The 20,672-nt window shown below is 44.8% G+C and overlaps 1 protein-coding gene across 1 annotated transcript in view; it reads left to right on the top strand.

The window, feature by feature from the left end:
- The window catches only part of ACMSD (aminocarboxymuconate semialdehyde decarboxylase), a 606,399-nt gene extending 586,088 nt beyond the window's left edge, over window positions 1–20,311 (top strand). The window contains exon 10 of the mRNA XM_069616567.1: window positions 18,732–20,311. Within this exon, the coding sequence (XP_069472668.1) occupies window positions 18,732–18,794 (63 nt within the window). The 3' untranslated portion in view covers window positions 18,795–20,311. The remainder of the gene's footprint in view (window positions 1–18,731) is intronic.
- The last annotated feature ends 361 nt before the right edge of the window (window positions 20,312–20,672 follow it).

The raw sequence follows: 20,672 nt of genomic DNA, 5'->3' as shown, positions 1-20,672 counted from the left end.
AAGAAGGAGATACAGAAGATGAGCAGGGGTTATATCCTATTTGGGAGCTAAAGGCAGCGGAGGGGTACACAAATCTAACATTTCAACCTCCACCATACACCAAGGAGGAGGAGCAGAAAGGGGCTGGACAGACAGTGGGAAGGGAGTATGCAGCGAGACACAGGCTAGAAGGCATAGCATCAAACAAATGAGAGGAAGGCATATACCTCTGAAGTTGGATGGGAAGACAACGGGGGAAGCATTGGGGGTGATGAAAGAAATGGAAGGTCATAAGGGTAGCAGCAAAGCACGAGACAGGGCAGAAATAATGGAAGAATTATAAAGAAAGGAGAAGGAAGGAGAGGATAGACGCGAGAGCATGTATAGACAAGCAAAGGGAGGAAGAGAAAGAGCAGTAGCAGTGAGAGAGGGGGAAGAGGGAGCTTAAAGGGATAGAGGCGAATGGAAGAAGATGAGAAGGGAAAGCAAGTTTTAGTAAAGAGGGAGCAAAAAAAGTGGGAGAGTGACTTGTAAGAGAGCGCAAACAAAAAGAGGAGGAGGAGTGCGCAATAAGAGACATAAGAACAAAGTGCACAACAAGCACGGGAGATGACAACATGGGAGGAGGTAGGCGAACGGAGCCATACAACACTACCACACAGGGCAGGACTGCCACTTCATTGGACAGGACAGACTTGGGATCCTGCGGGGGAAGGGGTAGTGAGGACCTGATTGACTTTGGATGGAAGCCCAGCAAAGACACAACCTCTAGGAGGCTGAGCTTCGTGGACGATTTCTGCAGTGATATGGATACCGACCCAGACGGGGACGCAGAGGGAAGTGAAGATGAGGGAAGAGGGTGACCCAAGCATCGGTCGACGGAGAAAAGCACAGTTAGAGGCGTCACATAGGAAGTAGGAAATGACACAGGGGATTCAGGGGGGACATGGACGATCAGTCACAACAGTCCAGAGACTCATCGCAGTCTGGATGATCTGATCCCATACGTGCAGAGGCCTAGCAATCTTCAGGGTGAAAGAAGGGGGAGACAGCCAAGGCATGTACTGACATCAAAGATGCTGGGAGACCAGATAGACATATCCAATTGATACAAGATGCAAATGGGGAGATCGGGTTCACCCAGTTGTCCCTACTAGAGAAGGGAGTGGGGCGACGTCAATACATAGCATGGAAGCACATAGACAAGGACAACTTGAGGTGTAGGCTACCCTCGTTAACTGCAGGTGCGAGAAAATTGATATATGAAATGGAAAGGATGACTGCGGGAAAGAAGTTAGCACTGGGTGACGTAAAGGGGCTATTAGTGGCAATCCTCAGGGAAGCCGCTGATGATGTATGGAAAAGGGTGGGCTACCCAGGAGTAACCACCCAGGACACGGTGCATGATGGCGCACCATTTGCAAACTGCTGAGTGGCCGCATGACAAGCTCTAAGGTCACAGTACCCAGACACGTCAGACATTAGTGCGATTATGGAACGCAGAATGGGGGAAGATGAAGACACTACATTCAGATGATTCAAGAGCTTTGGTGCCTTGAAATGCAAGAACCATGGGACTAAACAGTAGCATTATTCTACCACATATTATGTCAAGGGTTGCCAGAGCAGGTGCAAAAGCAACTCAAGAAATTAGTAGGAATGGAGGCAAGGCCTTGGTCAGAAATACAGCTCACGATAGTACACAATTGTAGGCTAATGCAAGAGAACGCAAGGAAAATGCATGAGGAAAGAAAGCAAGAAGAAGCGAAGTTAGTACAGAAGAAGCTATATAAATATGCCATGGAAGGGGCAGTATTGACAAGCATGGGAGTACAAGTAGCACCACAGACGTTGTATGCACCACCGCCCACGGGGGGAGGATTCATGGGAAGAGGGAATGAGCAGCATGGGTTCCAAGGAAGGTGGGGGCCACCTACAGGACACAGGTTTGGGCACCAGATACAGCAAAATCGCATGGGATTCCCAGGGGGGTTTCGAGGATATGGCCAACAAACGTACCAGGGCCTGGAGGATTTTCTGGGGGGTTCCAAGGGCAGGAGAGGAAGCCACCCCAGTGCTGGGTGTGCGGTCAGATAGGGCATATCTCAAGGGTATGCAGAAACAGGGGAGAGGTGCAACAGAATGGGGAAATTAAGTACCAGCCAACATAGAGAGAACATAAAAAATATTACATGCAGGACCAGACACCACAACAAGGACAGGCACCAAACGTATAACCGTAGATACACCAGTCCATGACACAAACACCACAAATGCAAGCACCTATGCAGCAGTATTCGCAAGTGGCACAGATGTAGGGTAACACACAACATGCATACATGGCACAGCAAATATTGCAGATGCAGAAAAGCACAACACAAAATGACGAAACAATGGCACGCACAGACTCCATGACAGTGACTCCCATTAGGAAACTGGGGGTGGTCACCGTAGTGGGAGGCAATCCCTTCTTGTGGAACGCGATGTCCTTAAACCCTCAACAGGACAGCCCACAGACAGACTTGATGTGTTCCATCCTATCAATTACACCCAAGCCTGCAGAGGAACCACATATAGGGGTGACAATAGGTGACAAGATTTTTTCCTTTCTTGTAGACACAGGGGCGACTAAATCCTGCATTCGGGAAGGGAAATATAGTGTGTGAGGCTAAGAACTATTCAAAGACAAAAGATCAGACCATGAGATGGTTCTGAAGTGTGCATCACATATTGGGTGAAAATACATTACAGAAAGGTACCACAGAGAATGGTGATGGCGCTAAAAGCGCCATCAAACTTTCTCGAGGAGGACTTGCCAAAAAAAGGTACCCAGCATCCTATGAACCACTGTCCCTATGATATGGGGCTCTTGAAGGGGATAGGAGCAGTGAAGATAACGCTGAAGCCAGGAGCAATTTTACCACAAGTTAAACAATATCCACTATCAAGGAAGGCAGATGAAGGTATCTATGAAACCATTGCAGCAATAGTGAAGCAGGACATCCTAGGGCCATCAGAATCACCATGCAACATGGCTGTGTACCCTGTCATAAAGGTGACAGAGGAGTAATTGCATTTTATTCAGGACTTGCGCCCTCTTAACCATATTGTAGAAGCAGAATATCCTTTAGTTCCGAACCCAGCGACAGTTTGGGTGGCTGACTACTTCACAGTCATAGATTTGAAGAATGCCTTCTTCTCCATACCATTACATCCAAACTCACAAGACTTAACTTCATTTCTATATAGAAATAAGAAGTGGAAACATACAAGACTTCCTCAAGGGTATTGTGAATCACCTTTTGTATTCAATAGGGTCCTTCAAATCGACCTAGGCAATGTAAAGATAGAAAGCACAGTTATACAGTACGTAGATGGCATATTGATTTGCAGCAAGACAGAAGAACAGTGTAGAAATAACTCAGTACATGTGCTAACAGTACTAGCAGACAAGGGATACAAAGTGGACAAGGCCAAACTACAATATTACCAGACAGAAGTGTTATGTATTGGACAGCTGATCTCCCAAAAGGGCCAACGAGTGGCAGCAGAAAGGGTAGAGGCAATACTCAGGACAGCAAAACCCACATCAGTCAGAGAAATGCAGTAGTGTTTGGGGCTATGCAATTACTGCGGGGCATGGGTATTTGATTACAGCACTTATACTAGGTCCTTATTAGGTGCACTGAAGAAAGCACAGAGAATAGAGAAGGCAATGCCAATGGACGACAGAAAATAATGAGGCGTTCAATGAGCTGAAAGAAGCTATATGCACAGCTCCAGTGTTAGGAATCCCAGACTATCAAAAGGAATTCTTTCTGTTCTCACACTCTGACTGCAGTATTGACGTAGAAGGCTAGCTTGGGGAACAAGCCACTAGCTTACTACAGTGGGAAATTAGACCTAGAAATGAGAGGACACTATCCATGTGAACAGGTTTTGGCTGCAGCTGCATTAGCAGTGGACAAATCAGTGAGTATTACCATGGTATGCAGCACCACTCTCTACGATGAGCATGCTCTCTTTGCAATACTGGAAAGACTGAAGAGCACACTGACTACACAGAGGGCCTCAGGGTATGAGATATTACTCTCTAACCCAGCGCTCAATATAGTGAGATGCAGACTTGTCAACCCAGTGACATTTTCTCACCTACATTTTAGAGAAGGGTGACTATGCACATGACTGTACATCAAACCTAGAATAATTCAGTGACAATAGCAAGGCACAGGAGGACACACTTGAGGAGGGAGATGTTCTTTATATTGACGGGTCTTCAACAATTGACCAGACGAGTGGGGAAAGACATAGTAGGACAGCAGTAGTGAGATTGAGAGTGGATGGGACGAGTGAGGTGGTGGCAAGCGCACACCTACCATCCCATTATTCAGCACAAGCGGCAGAATTACTGGCCTTAATATTAGCAGTAGAGCACAGCAGGGGAAAGGAAGTGACAATGCATTCAGATTCAGCCTACATGACATCCACCATGCATTCTGGGCTTCAGACGTGCTGATGGGTCACTGGTGCAGTATGCACTCCTCTTGGACAGACTAGTAGATGTCATACATCTCCCAGAGCAAATAGCAAATGTGAAGGATCCTATCTCACGGGGAAATGAAGCAGCAGACGCAGAGGCAAAACAAGCCGCCTATTTTGGAGACATTTTAGAAATGGTGACTTTGTCACACATGCACGATTATGCAAGAATCATGATACTAAAAACGGGGTACAACATATTACCATTGGCACAAATTATGGAGCTGCAGGGAGCTACACCTGTGGAGGAAAAGGAACTGTGACTTGGGGGATGTAAAGTATCTCCAATGGATGACTTATGGTGGCAAAACAACACAGGGAAAGAGGTAATGCCACTTGCATTATTGCACACAGCACTGACACAACTACACTATCCAACCAATACAGGGAAGGAAGTGCTTGCCACCTATATTGGAGAAATATGGTTCTGTCCTAACTCGGCAGAACAAGTGGCCGAATTCATGATTCATTGTTTGATATGTAAACAGTATACTACAGGTCATACATTAAGGGTTGTGAGAGGATCCATACCTCACCCAGTTGGTCCATTCCAGCACCTCCATGTCAACTATGTCGACATGATCCAAGTCTGCCAAGGGTACCGCTACATGATAGTGGTGGTGTGTCTATTTTCCTGTTGGATAGTAGCTGGTCCTTGTTCAGATCCTGATGCCTTTAGAGTGGCAAAATTCCTGGTCCGGGAAGTATTCCCACAATGGGGCGTGTGTGAGGTCCTGCAGTCTGAAAATGGCCCTCACATTGCCAATGAGGTGCTTCAGTTCATTACAACCTTGCTGGGAATCCAACAGAAATTCTCATGTGCCTATCACCCACAGGCAAACAGCATGTGTGAATGCCTCAACGGCTTGCTCAAAGAAGCCATAGCCAAGACTAAAAAGAGTTTAAAAAAGAGTTGGCTGCATTGCCTACCCCTGGCCCTGTTCGCACTGCGCAACAAGCCTGGGTCCATCCACCATTTACCCCCACACGAAGTATTAACAGGACGGTGCATGAACTTCTGCTGGCTCCTCCCACTAAAGCCAATTAAAGATGCTGAGAGTGTAGCAAATGTATTGGGTCAGGAAATGTATGAATATATGACTTCTTCGATTGCTAGTGACTCTTTTATTTCTCGCAAGCTGGAAAGACACCAGGAGAGGCTTGAAGCCGGTGAAGACAGCAACAACGTTGAAAGCCAAGAGGACTTACTTAAGCAGCAACTCGTATACCCAGAAGACCAGGTTCTCCTCAGAAACGTTTGCAGACAGTGGGATCCGCCCAGGTTCACAGGTTCCCACAACGACGAAGCAGTAACTCAAAGAGCTGGAAAGCTGATTGGAAAGAGCGTTTGGAACCATTTTGGTGACAGCAAGCCCTACAAAGCTGTGGCCTCACCTGGCACCGACATCTACAGGGCCAACGATCCTCAGCAAGAAGAACAAAGGGATAATTTGGAATCAGCACTGCTGAGCAGAGGACACCCAGTGGTTACTCGCTGACGGGCAGCAGAGTTAGGGCAAGGACTTCCTACACATCCAGAGTGAGCGTACGCTTTGTGTTTGTTATTTTTCTTTCTGCACACATTCATCATGAAAGTGCAACTGTTTTTTATTGCATTTGAACCCTTATGGTCCTTTTACTTAAGGAAACACATCGTATGATGGATGGGATGGAGAATAACTCTCACACCAAACAAGAAGACCGACTCAGGAAGTTGCCAAAATGTCTGTTTTATTCTCAATTGTCTAAAACAGGGAGTACAACGGACATAAACAGACGTCGCACAGTATGCTCTCAATGCATTTAATAAAAAAACATACTTTATAGCAAAAACTTGTGATACGTGATGTCATACTATGAGGCAAACTACAAAAAACCTATGAGGGATTGTGATAGGACTAAGGGGAGTATCTAAGTATACTTTACAGATACTTAGAGCTGATAGACCAAACGCCAGAGGCGGTGGACTAGCCATTATCTCTAAAACCAATCTACCTATCAGGCTTGCTACTTCTCCATCATACCAATCCTGTGAGATACTTACAGCTAAACTTCACCTCTCTAACAACCACACTCTTACCATCCATTTGGTATACAGACCGTGAGGACCATTAGGAACCTTCGAGGATGACCTCACCTTTCTCCTAGCCAACAATACCAAAGACCATGCACAAATCCTGTTGTTGGGAGACTTCAATCCTGGCTATAACGACATTGATGACAAACATGCCCAATCAGTTGCTACACTACTGAAGGATCATGGGCTGACACAAAAAATCATCAGCCTTACCCATATTAAAGGAAGGACCCTAGATTGGGTTGCCGACCTGAATTGCAATACTACTATCACTAACATTACCCCGCAAATGTGGACTGACCACTATCTAATTACCTTCACTGCTACTCTTGACCTCATCTGCCCTAAAACTGCCACTCCCCACTAGAAGTAAAAAGGACATCACAGCGGAAAAGTTACTCCCACATCTTCTCCCCGCTATCAACATTTAGCTAGTAATACAGACCCCACCCTACTAGTGGGGGTCTTTAACAGCGCCATGACCAAGGCGCTGGACACTATTGCACCTGTCAAACTCTGCAAAGGCAGACAGAAATCTCACCTTAATGCTTGGTTCACGCCCCAACTTAAAGAATTAAGACTCCAAAAAAGAAAGCTTCAATTTGGCGCCACTCGCCTACTGACGAGAATAAAGCCAAGTTAACAAACCTTTCCAAACTGTACAAGAATTAAATAATTAGCACAAAAAATAATATATTTAATGACAAAATATCTAAGGCGAAGTCGGGCACCAAGGAACTATTCTCCATACTTCGGGAAGTGGAATCACCAATACCACAGGCTGACAACACTCCTTAAGGACAAGCCTTGGTGTACCGACATACAAAATGCTCTATCAAACAAAATCCCCTCCCTCCAACTTAAAATAGCCAAAAAGAAAGCCTCACTGCTCTTACCTGAGCAGCTCTCACCTGAGTAGCAACCCCATCTAATCACACCGGACAGTACCACCCCACCCTTCAGCTTCAAGAAAATGTCTATCTCTGAGACAGAAAAAAATCATACTCTCGCTAAAACCCTCAAACTGCAAAGGAGACAACTGCCCAGCCCAAATTATAAAGGATGCAGCTAGAGACCTAGCCCCTTTCATTTTGAAGCTTATCAATGCCTCCTTTAAGACAAACCTAGTGCCTAATAACCTAAAATAATCCTGGATGCTCACACTGCCTAAAAAACAAACCTTAGACCCCTCCATCCCGACCAATTATAGACCTATCACCACAGTCCCTTTCTTACTTAAAATCATCGATAGAGTAGCTTACCTGCAAATACAGGACTACCTAGAAGCCAACCACTTATTAGGATCATGCCAGTCTGGCTTCCGCCCTCTCCATGGCACGGAAACAGCCTTAATAGACCTCAAGACCCAAATTGACGAGTTGAAGGACAATGGGAAATCAGCTATGCTACTCCTCCTTGACCTATCTGCTGCCTTTTACCTGGTGGATCACGCAGTCTTATGCAACCACCTTAGGTCGGCTGCCCATTTCTCAAGTGATGCCATAACCTGGGTTCAGTCCTTCCCAGTTAACCGTACAATGAGAGTCTTCTCCCATTCAGCAGCTGCTGATACCATACAAGTCTCCTGCGACGTACCTCAGGGATCATGTGTGTCTCCCACCATGTATAACATCTTTACTAAGCCCCTGGTTGACAAGTTGGACAGACTGGGTGTCACCTACACTAATTACGCAGATGACACCCAGATCTTCATCCCCCTTTCGGGCAACTTCCTGGAGGACTCGGCCTTAGTAAATAAGATATACCTCCTCATTCAGGCATGGATGGCATCCCACAGCCTCTGCCTGAATGACGACAAAACGGAGCTACTGATCCTAGGCTCAGAGACGGCCATTAAAAAACTCAACCCCAGCTATGCCTCCTTCAACATTGACAATAATGTCATCAAAGTGATGCCTGCAGTTAAAACCCTAGGCTTCTATCTAGACTCTGCACTTGCCTTTAAGAAGCAGGTCAACTCACTAGCTTCATCAACAGCATTTGCTTGCAAACTGATTGGAGCCTGCAGACCATTTCTCTCTGAATCCAGCTGTATTACCCTTGCCAATGCACTTCTAATATCCAGATTGGATTACTGTAATGCCTTGTACACGGGAGCCAATAAGTACATTATTCACAAAATGCAAAGACTCCAAAATAATGCCCTTAGAGCAGCTCTAAATATTCCAAACAGAGATCATATCTCTACATTTAGAAGAGATGTCCACTGGCTTAAGATTAATGACAGGATCCTCCCTAAAACACTCTCTCTCACGTCCAAATGCCTAAACAATATAGCGCCACCTTATCTCGTAGAAAGAATAAACAAGAGAATCACTGCCAGCCCCATGAGATCTGCCAACACCTACACTTTAGAGGTCCTTTGATTTAAACGCACTACAGCTGGCGGCTCTAGATTCCCGGTCATAGCCGCTCAATCCTGGAATGCACTCCCTGTAGATCTCAGAACAGACCAACCTTACTCCAGATTTAGATGGAAAGTCTTCACCTGGATATGGACCAACGATGCCTAAACCTGCCAACCTATTGACCCCCTAACTTATCTCTTCCTGTACTTATACCTTGACTGCACTTGCTACCTAATGCCTGCTAGGCCTTACCGCTCTAAATGTATCTGTTACTATAGTCCCACCCTACTATAATCTTGGAATACCCATATGTGACCACTAGTATCTTTGTTAACTATGTGGCAGTAATTCTGTTTATTTCCTGTATGTACGTACCCATCTACCTTGTAACGAAGCTTTAAGTATACTTGTAATGCTGCGCCCAGCTACCTGAGGGTTTGGTGCGCTCTATCAAATAAATAAACAAACAAACAAACTTTCTATATGGGATAGGATTGTGATTGGGTCTCTACTGTCAGGTGGGCAACTCATGCCCTCCCTTAGTGCAAGTCATCTTCAACAGTTATAAGCTACATGGCCCATCATCGGGTATCAAACTATATGGGCCGTCGTTATTTGGCCTTCTACAATTGGTTGGCATGCTTGTACCCTTCTTGGACATTCAATTGTCTAGCAGCATGTAAGCTGGGACCCCAGGTGCTGGTGGGTGGACTTGACCGTACCTCCCCACCTAATTAGCCCATCATCTCTCATCACTTATGCCATCTGCTATTCAGATTGTCTTTGAACTTAGCCTTGTAATTGCTTCTCATCTCTGGGAATATAAGGGAGGGTGAGCCCGTTCTTATCAAGGTTCAGGCTTGCATGCCCACATCTATTTTCATTTTGGACTCACATGATCAGAGACTGTGAATCGGCCCATTTTATAGATTTTAATTGTCTTAAATGAAGAAACTTGGCTCTCATGGTGTTCTCTCTTTGCAACTTAACAAGGGATGCCTCAGCATCTCACATTCACTGTTCTTCACGGACTGATAACCAGTTTTAGCTGCTCTTAGCCTTTGACACCAGGCCAAACAGTCTTCCTTTGGTCCATCTTCAAACCTCTGTTTATTCTTTGCTGCGACACACACACAGCTATCAATCATCCTTTCTCCATGGGTTGAGCGTACTAAAATTATAGCATCGAATGTCAAGATTCTACACATATATATATATATATATATATATATTATATATATTTTGGCGGCACTGCCTGCAATCTATTCATTACGTATAGCCAGCCTTATGATTCCTTTGCCTACTTGCGTTACGGTATCTGTATAGTTAGAAAATGACTTGCATTTTCGGCAGTGCTTCTTCGCACATGCAATATTCATTCTGCACATGAAAGTCTTCTTGATTCTTTACTTCACCATCCGATTCTATATCATCTGTGCATTCTCTTCCTTTTGCATCCTTGTTAGTGTGTCACTCTCATCTCTTGTGATGTCACCAGCCTCTCCTTTTCACATCTTCACGCTTCTGCAGGGATCTCCCTCAGGAGACCGTCATCTCTTCGAGGATACATCATATAGGATGTTCTCAGTGGATACATTATCTCAAAGGCTCTTGGTGGTATAGGTACTATTACTTGCATTGCACATTTGTCGCATTTTCCGGGTTTCCAACATATAGGCAGAATAGGGGTGGGGCTTTCTGTAGAGGCATTCGGCTACTCCTCTACACATTTCTTCCATGTTGCCCAGTGATCCCCAAACTGATACCTTCCAAGGCCAATTTGTCCAATTTATTAGAAGATCCAACAGGTCTTGAGCACGCCATCATAACGTGTATTACTGTGTCTGTATAGCATACTTGGAACAAGTTTACCCAGAATTAGAAAGAGGAAACCCATCTGTCCTTGCAATCCTTAGAGATCCTAGAATTAAGGCTGTGTGGGAACAACTATTCATTTTTTCCATGACAAATTACATGATCAACGGAGCTTGAACTAATACAACACTAACACTAGTTGTTGCGCATTTCAGGCGGGCAACTTATATCATCAAGCTCAAGCTGCACCAGGATCCAAGATGGACAGGTACTGAAAAAGGTTATTAAAAAAATCCTCATCCTGTCTTGTCCCTTATTTCTAAGTGGTATTTTTGCTTTACTGTTTTGGCGAATATCCCTTGTATCCAATGCTGCCATTGTATCCGCTAATAACATTACCCCAACTTCAGCAGGTGGAACGACCATGCCAGGTGGACAACGGAGCATTGTAAGCACAGTAAGGAGTGGTAAGCGCAGTGCAGATACAGACATGGGAGGGGGTTGATATACATCTCACTGACACTGCTCGAGTGTCTAACAATATGTGGTACAAGCACATGACCAAAGTGGGTAAAGAAACCACTCGGTAGAGCTAATATGTCTGCTTATTAATCCCCTATGCCATGAGTGCCTCCAGAACATTTATAGCAACTGAAATACCAGCAGCAAGAGCACAATGCCTTATGTACCTCTCCATGGTTACAACCCCAGAAAGATTCCAAGGGAAAACGGCAACATTGAGATGGATGTCTCAGGCAACGTTCCCCTACGAAGGCAGTTGTATAAAGACTCTTGACATGATGAACAATTACTAGCAATTAGACCAGGCAATACAATACATAACTGATGGCCCACAGAAAGGAAAGACAAGAACAAGAACACTGAAAGAATTACCCTGCCCGAAGAGGGAGGTGAAGGAAATAAGAGGAGAGCCAGGATGCTGGGAAAGACTGCAGATGCTCGTGTATGGCCAAGTATACACAGCAGAAGGATGGAAAGAGGGAGTAGTAGGAAGTAAAGCACCCACCCTAGTACAAGGAGAAAATGACAAGTGCCTGAAGGAATAGGATGCAAGCACCAAATTGCTCACCTGGGTAGACAATGAAGATGGCCCAATGCCCATAATACCACTGAAGAAACCAGCATTATGTTACCAGAATGAAGGTGCAGTTAAGGGTGGAGATAACACAGAGTGTAGGTACACAGAGAAGCATCCAGCAATGAAGGTTGGTACAGCAGTACTAATGAACCACTATTGGGCGTGTCGATCCAAGGCATACAAGAAGCTGTAACTGAACTGGGGAGGAGTTTGTTCGTTGGTGCACATCAATATGCCAGCACTCGTAGTGCCACAGAAGGATGTGAAGATAGACGACTTCCCTAAAATGGATAGTAATAAGAGAAAGAAGAGCTAGATAGAAGTGGAAGAAAAGGGAATAAAAAATCTGTAGAAGTGAGTAGAGTGAAAAGAGACCACTATTTATCATCAGAAGCAATCCTAGATGATGTACCACATGAGCATCGGTTGTTCAGCAGGACAGAGATGCTTTTTGTATCAATAGTTCAGCTGTCCAGACTTATACAAACGCGAAATGGTTGCAGATAACCAGATGAGAGCTGATGCAGGCAATAAACTCTACAGTAAACTGCTTCAATGCAATAAAAGAAGAGCTCCGAGCAGTAAGGTTAATGGCACTCCAAAACAGATATGTTCTAGACCTTCTCATATCAATGGAAGGAGGATTGTGTGCCAAGATCAGGAGTTCCTGCTGCACGTTCAACCCTGCAAATGATGGTAAGAATGGCACACTGACAGAAGCAATGACAAGACTGATGAAAATGCACGCCAAGATGGAGGAAGAAGCCAAAGGGACAGGAAAGGACCAGAGCTAGTTGTCATACAAATGGCCCTGGATGCCATCATTGTTAGCAGACGGACTGAAAGTATTTCTAGGAGCTCTAATATTAGTACTAGTGGTACTGTGTGTGGTGAACATCTGCATCACACAATGCCACAAAACCACTGAGAAGACAATAGGAATGAAGGTGTTAGTAGATGTGAACACAGAAGAACAAAAAGAAAAGATATAATTAAATCTCATTTATTATCTGCATAGCAGTGATACCCAATGCCCAAACTGGAAAGCAGATGAAGCTCCCAGTGAAATACAGGTGGTATGAACAGTATGTCTGAAACACAGAGGCAGTGCTGTGTGGGCCCCTAGACCCTAACAGGCTGGTCATACCACAGTGTGCCAGGGTATCGAGTAATGTGGTTGCCAGAAAATGGCTGTTTTGACAAAAATATCAAAGCAGAAAGTCTGTGGTGTGACCCGGTAAAAGTGTTTCCATTATACCATACAAGGGGATCGGAGGTAGTGGGGATGTTCCCTGCTCCCTTGGTGCGGTATAATGGGTTCAGGGATGGCCGGGTGTCCCCTGCATCCATTACATGGATTGCGGGGACCACACCAAAGCCTTTTTGCCGTGATTATTTTAAAAACTGGCATTTTTGTGGCGACTTTATTACATGGAACCATGTGCCAGTGCAGATGTAGAGAGGCAGATGTACAGGTCATCTCTAGGGCCCGCCCCCTCACCTCCATCATACTGGAGTAGTAGCAAGAGAGCATTGTGTGTGACACCAGATCATCCCTATACTGCATCGAAGATACGAGAGACATGCACTTAGACAACCATATTGAATGTACCCTCACACTGACGTGGTGGAAGGATGTTTACATACAGCATTGGACATAGAAGAGCTATAAGAGAAATCTGACCAGAGCAAAGTGACATCATAAAGAGAATACACGAGGATGCACTGAAATGATATGCAAATACCTGACAAATAAATATGTAATTGCTGCAATTTGTTTGTTCACCAGATTTCCCTACTTTATTTGAGCTGATAACAAAGTAGTATTTTGTCATATTCTTTGAGTCTGTCTGGTTATTTGGGTCTGAGATAGTTGATTGTTAATTCCATCTGGCACTAGGAGCGCTGCAGGTGCTACTGCACACAGACAGTCTGAAACTGCAGTCAGGCAGGAACTGCACTAAGAGTAGGTGACAAAGAAATAATTTACATGGGCAGCAATAGCTGTACTTTAACATTAGAAGAATTATGAGAAATAATGTGCTTTACAGTTGCATTGAGCAATTATGGACAGCCAGGTTTTTGAATGGCCTGCCATATGTTTGAATGGATATGACGTAGCCAAGCTGGAACTTTCCTCAGCTCAAAACTCTGAAACCCATCTGAGCCACCATCTAGTTTAGGCCCTCACTTTTTCCATGTGTTTGACTGTTTGTCAGATCAAATGAAACCCCACAGGTCCCCCAAGTCTCCTGGACACCCACCTTCAGGATGTGTTTGCTTGGTTGTCAGCTCAAATGAAACCTCATGTTGCAAACCATCATTCCTACTGCCAGTTGTTCTCCTATACTTCATATTATGTTTTTTTCAGACTTCCTGGCATCAGAAGGAGGAGTATGGCCTCCTTATACTGCCTCATAGGCACACGTGGAATGTGTGGATGATTTAATTAAATTGTTAACTTTATTTGATCATTTAACATTGTGTAACTCTTTTGCCCATGATCCAGGTTGCATCATTTAAATTCCACTCTCATTGTCTTTTCACCAGATTTCCATTCAGATATTTTGTGTGTTAAAAGTGTATAGTTATTGCACCTTCATACTAGGTTTGGTACTTGGTACATCCTTCTTGACCGCCACCCTCTGCCCCCACACATGTCCTTGCTATGTTCCCTAACCCTTGAAAAGCTGAACAATGCCCTGGTTTGGCATATTTCTCATGATCCTTCCACAGAGAGCCTGGTCCTGCTTCCAGTTATGCTATTTTGTTATTATTATTTGTACATTTCTTGATCACAGACTTAGCTTCGGGAAGCAGAGAGTGTTTTACAATCTTTGAGGGAAGAACACTGTGAGGGAAGCAGAGAACCAAGGGAGCAGAGAGCTAACACGGAATGGGGAGGGCTGGCAATTTGGCAGCAAGTGATCTACAATCAGCCAGCGGAGAAAACAGTGGGAGGCAGGTCACCAAGTCCCAGGTAGGGTGGGGAGTGGAGGTGTGTGGATTTATGTGTTAGTGAGGAGCCATTCCTTCAGGAGGAGGGGCTTGAGCTCCTTACTCAACTGTAGAAGCGATGGGGAGAGTCTGATGTTGACAAGGAGAAGATTCTAGAGTCTTGAGCATGCACAGAGAAGGCCAGTCTACTGGTTTCTTTCCTTCCTGCACTGGTGTTCAAGTCTGTACATGCCCTTCCTTCTGGTGGATCAGGGGACTCCGGAGATGCTGAGTTTCTCATTGCATTGAGGTAGCTTGTGGACTTCAGGGTGACAGCCTTGTAGTTGATGCAGCAGGATTTGAAGATAATATGGGCTTGCAGCGGGAGCCAGTGCAGTTTGATGAGTGTCATGGTGGTGATGTGGTTGAGTTTGCAAAGTCCTTTGATGAGGCATGCTGCAGCATGCAGGATACATCTCTTGGGTGCTAGGTTAGTCACCAGAAGAGCTTCCAAAAGGGCATTGAAAACATCCAGATGGGAGAGGTGGCACACAATCCTCATGCAGCAAATCGACCAAATGGCTTGAATCACAACTCATCTGCAAACAGAGGACCTGAAAACAATCTTTCTATTGTCACGCACCCGCCCTCTGGAACTCGATCCTGCTGTCTACTCGGAATGCCACCAGAATTCTCCAATTTAGCAAATCTCTCAAAACATTGCTTTTAACACCTGACCAAGGACTAATTCCAATTGGCACACATACCGACTCACAGATCTCACGGTACTACGTTACTGTTAAAAGATGGCAGCCAAAATCCTGGCTTCCCACGCTCTGAACAGCATTCTACTGCCCTTTAGCTAGTTCCGCTCATTAAAAAAAAAAAGAGGCACAAAGCTTGGACAGCAGAGCTGAAGTTGTTTTCTGGGATGAAGGGCTTAATTTCTTGATTTTCCAATGGAGAGAAAGTTGGAACCAAGCCGTTATTGTCTTTCTTGCTATGTGCTGTTTGAAGGGGAGTTGTCTGTCGATGTTGAACCCAAGGGACTCGGCACAGGTGGCCAGCTTGGGTGATAAGCCCTTGTGGTGCAAAGCAAAGAACCAGGTCTGGATATTAGAGTGTTTGGTGTTGTTGGTCAGCAGTAGGAAATCAATCATGGAGGGGTTGAGCTTCAGGTAAGCACTGGACATCCACGACAGGATCAATGAGCTCTGAGCTTGGCTTTGGCCTGTCCTATCCTGGACCCAGACGTGATTGCTATTGTTTCAACCTAGCTGAGGTAACTGTGTCCCTTTCTGAGCCACAGCCCTCCTTGAACTTTGAGAGTGCTGCTCCAGCTCCAAAGCCTGCAAGCCAGAGAGGAGTGAGGGAAAAGATCTGTGAAACTGCTGCCAGCCGTTCCTGTGAACTGGAGCCCTACAGCCCGGTAACTGTAAGGAAAAGGAAGATTGCCACAGCTGCCCTTTGCTGTACCTTGCCGGCTGCCGTTTCTGAAAACGAAAGGGTCTCTGGATCACTAGGGGGCTGGTAGGTTCCTTACCCATTCTGCGTGAAGGACCTGTGGTAGAGCTACACTACAGCTGCACCCCCTAAATAAACCCATGGCTGAACTTGTAATGGGTATTTTAGCCCTTTACTAGGCTAAAACTCCCCCCATAAGTAATATTCGGATGACTCCCATAAGTCTCTAAATAGCAGTGTAAATAAGTGAAATTATTGCACATAAAACCCACATGCTGATCATCAAAATGTAAGCTGTTGGTAAATAAGAGGTTATTGGGGTATCTTCACTCCTTGTTTTGAAAGTGTACGGAGTTCATACAATCCTCAACACTCTTGGTGCGGATATTTTGAAGTTGTGTTTTCCTTGTGTGAATATATAAAGCAGTTTATATTTAACATTGATACCTATACCCCGTTTTGGAAAATTCTATTGTGCTGTTCTAAGCATTATCTTCAGTGTGAAGTCTTAACTCATCGTGTGTGGCTTTTTCAAAGAAAGGGGAGTCTAGGTCCCTATTGAAAATAAAGTGTACAGTATTTAATTTGAACAGTGTTAGTTGTTTCAGTGTACAAAATAGACTTTGCATATTTTGAACTGTCTGCATGTATTCCGCCTGTGAAATATTCAACTCGATTTAAAGGTGTCTGCTTTGAACTGTGTAAATGTAACTTTCATATTGCTTGTCCATGTCAAAGTCTGCTGCTATTATTCTATCTTTCAGTATATTGTTTGCATGTATCTTGCATTGTATTCTGCAAATTAACGTCTACTAAAACTATGTTCTGACTGACATTACTAATGTCAGTAATCATTGCCTTGGTTCTGCGGTCATTCTTGAGGGCGCAGCGAGTTTCCCATTTCCTTGTTTCTCTGTGAAAGGGTTTCATTTGCTATCATTATTTCGCATTTGTTTTTCATTGCCTATTGTATTACTGGTTGTGCACCGAGGTCCTCAGTTCCCCGGTCCATTTCTTCCCCGTTGGCAAGGTTTGCTCAGAAGCTATCCCATCCGCACTGCTGATTCGAACTCAGGCTACCCCTTTTTCATTCAGCACTGATTTCGTGGAGTACCATGGTTGGTCAGGCCCTCCCCCAATGAGGGCCCTTTGAGTAATCTGCACCCTTTACATAAACGTCTGTTACACAAAACATGAAAAGTCTTGACATAAATGCAGAACTCAAATAATACTGGCGATGGGAGGGCAAGGACTCAAACCAGCACGTGGCTGAAATCAATACCCTAAGAAAGAGCCCAATATTTGCAGTAGGATTCCATGGTTGAGGGTATCTGATAAGTCATCAGGGAGGAGGATTTGCGATTGTCAAGGCGCCATAAAAGTTCCCCTCTCACATCTATGGCTGTCTAAGTACCTTGTGGAGGTCTAAAGCCTGATTGGTTCTCTCCAAGTAGGCTATCGTGTTCTATTTATAAAGCATCAGTTTGATATTCTGTATTAATACCAGTGGTCGAAGTGAGCGAGAACGGTTGGGAGAGCGTTCCAATACTTCTACTGTTAACAGTTTAACTACTTTGTTCACACTTCTCCACTTTAAGAACTAATAGCAGTTCCAGTTAAAATTACATCTGTTTCAACTCAATTGGCTGCCAAACTGCATGGCTGCCACCCTTGAAAAATGTGATGCACGTTGTTCCCTTCCTGCCTACTCTGCCCCCTGCTGGGGTCACAGCTCCACTACTTCTTTTGATACACTTTTACCAGTGATTAATACTAGAACTGCTGGTATGAAATATGCATGTACATCAATGTGTTTGTTAATTGTTGTTTTTTCTTCAGACATACAGCATAGCTCTCAACTCACACGCTTTTGGCAGGTGTCACCCGCCTTGTAAAGGGCTGACTCACCCGCCAAGCCTCCTGCATGCCCTTTCATTCCAATGGGCGTCTCACCCGCCAAAAACAAAATCGGGTGATTTCACCCGCCTTTGCGACACAAATGGTTGAGAGCTATGCATACAGTGAAATGTGTAGTGTCAATGTACCTGTTTCATTAACATGCTTTGTTATACTGCAGTGTAGTGTTAGTAGCTTGCACTGCATATCACTAAAGAGGTTAATGTTGTGTAATGTTATGCAGTGTTTTGAAGTTCTCCATATCACTCTTGAACGGTGCTGATGCTGTGTGGGTTGATGTGTAGGTTGTAGTGGGAGATATCTCAACTGTGTTTGGGGTGAAAGTGTCTCCTGTTAGTGATGTGTTTACTGTGTGGGATATGGTTCCTCTTGATGGTGTCTGTGGTCTGGGGATTCTGTGTCGGGTGATTTGCTGCGGTCGGTGTTTTGCGCGTGCATGTGGTGTGTTCGGTGTGGATGCATGTTAACAGCGCAGAGCGTGAAAGTACATACATTGATTTTTTCAGAGTAAACATATTTCTCTTTTTTTTTGCAGGATAAACTCAATGCCGGAAATGCACTGTCATTTTTGAACCTGGAGAGAAAGCTGTTTGAATGACCCACGCGAGCACAAAATAAGGATGAGAACTAAAATAGCTGCCTCTACACACACTGCAGACTTTAAACATGAAGGTGGCAGCTGTACACAAAAGGGTATTAAATAAAGTATAATTACAGATTAGCCTTCGGAATGAAATCCGGCCCTAGTTAGTAATTATCACGAGTAATTACCCAGTGTTGCCTTTCAGATCAAATTGAAAAATGAGATGGCTGCCTGTAATAACGTGTATGGTGCTACTGACACTAACCAGCTTCTGCAAGGACCGCCTCCTTCACAAACTCTGCCGGAAGGACTCTGAATCACGAGCACAGGGATTGGATAACATCTACCCCGCCTCGTCCAATGGAGCGCGACTTCAAATGCCAGTCTGATCATCACCATGGTGATTGTGACTTAACTGCAAAACCGCCCAAAAACGAGTGCGAAAACAGCCAAAATTGACAATTGTGTAGGAGAAATGGCAAAAGTGAGCGGATTTTGCGCAGAATTTGTGATTTTTCTTTTCTTCTGTGGACCAGAATTAAGCCATTATGCTCACCCCTATTGATGTTGTCGCACACGTTTCAGGACTCTGTCCTAACTGATGACGGGTGTTGAGTCTTTTCTTGTGGAACAGTGCACAGCAACGGAATCCACATGCGTGACACTAAATTAATCTATGCCAACCCGTATTTGGTTAGTTAAGACCTGAAACATGTCAGACTATGTTCTAGCCCACAATACAACATCCCGCACTTGGCAACGCAGCTTAACAGACTCTTTCCTCATTGTGGACCGGAAGCTGTGGAGTCCCCACCAGCTGCCGTGTCTGCACCCGGACCAAGAGGTGCACACTGATCTTGAGCAGTATGTTAGGCAGCGCTCGCCTGTGTTAAGGAATGAGCCATATTTGTCGTTTGCCCTGGGCACCATATTGTCAAGAAACTGCCCTGGTCCACATCCACAGATTTGCACACCAATTACACCGAACTGTGTGTGCTTGCTATGGTTAAGGACAACAGGGCAGCAATGCACCAAAGTGGGGTGGTTTTATGGGGCATTGTAGGCCAGTTTAATGGCTTTGTGTACCGCTCAGCTGTTCGTTTTGATCGTTTTCATTAATGTTGCCATAACAATGCGCTTTAATAGGCACCACTCGTAGCAAAAATGTCCACCTAGCCCCCACTATTTTATGGCTTAAGAACGTTGGCCACTTTCAGTTTGGAGTCCGGGCCTATTTTTTGGTACAGTCCGACCCTTCTCACACACCTTCACAAGTGGTCAACAACAGTCAGCCAAACCGGACTCTGTACGCACCTACTTCCTCCCTCGGTAATCTAGCACCAAGTGTGGTGCCCAGCGGGAAGAGGGTGTCTGGGCGCTCTGAGTGGGTGTTAGGCGCCCTTTTGGCATTATTCATAGCACCTAAAAGAAGTAAATAAATACAATAGTCATTTATAAAGATGCAACTTTCATTTTGCAAATGCATGTGTGGGTTTAAAAGGTGGCTGAAATAAACAAGACAGTTATTGCATAGAGTCTTTACACAACGTCGCACAACTGGCAGGCTGCAAAAAACTTCTCTTGAGGTTGTGTTCAGTATGAAGGGATGTTTACAATTTCGTACTCACTCTCACATTGTCTCAATCACTTGCACAATCTATACCTCTCTCACTCACTTCCCCAGGCCGCGCTCACTCGCTTGCTCACACAGTCACTCATGTAGGTGATTTTCCGTCACTCACTAACCTGCTCCCTGAATCAATCACTTGCACACTTGCTCCGCCGCTCCCTCGCAGGCACACTCACTTGCTCACTTATTCTAGTTCATGCCATAGTACCAGTCATCATTAACAAACCGCAACCATTCGGGAGCAGCTTCCTACTCTGTTGTAT

Source organism: Ambystoma mexicanum, chromosome 9 (assembly GCF_040938575.1).
Source record: "Ambystoma mexicanum isolate Mex_15411 chromosome 9, UKY_AmexF1_1, whole genome shotgun sequence".
In the NCBI taxonomy this organism is placed as follows: Eukaryota; Metazoa; Chordata; class Amphibia; order Caudata; family Ambystomatidae; genus Ambystoma; species Ambystoma mexicanum.
The sequence above is the reverse complement of the archived record's forward strand: the minus strand, read 5'-3'. Positions and strand labels throughout refer to the sequence as shown.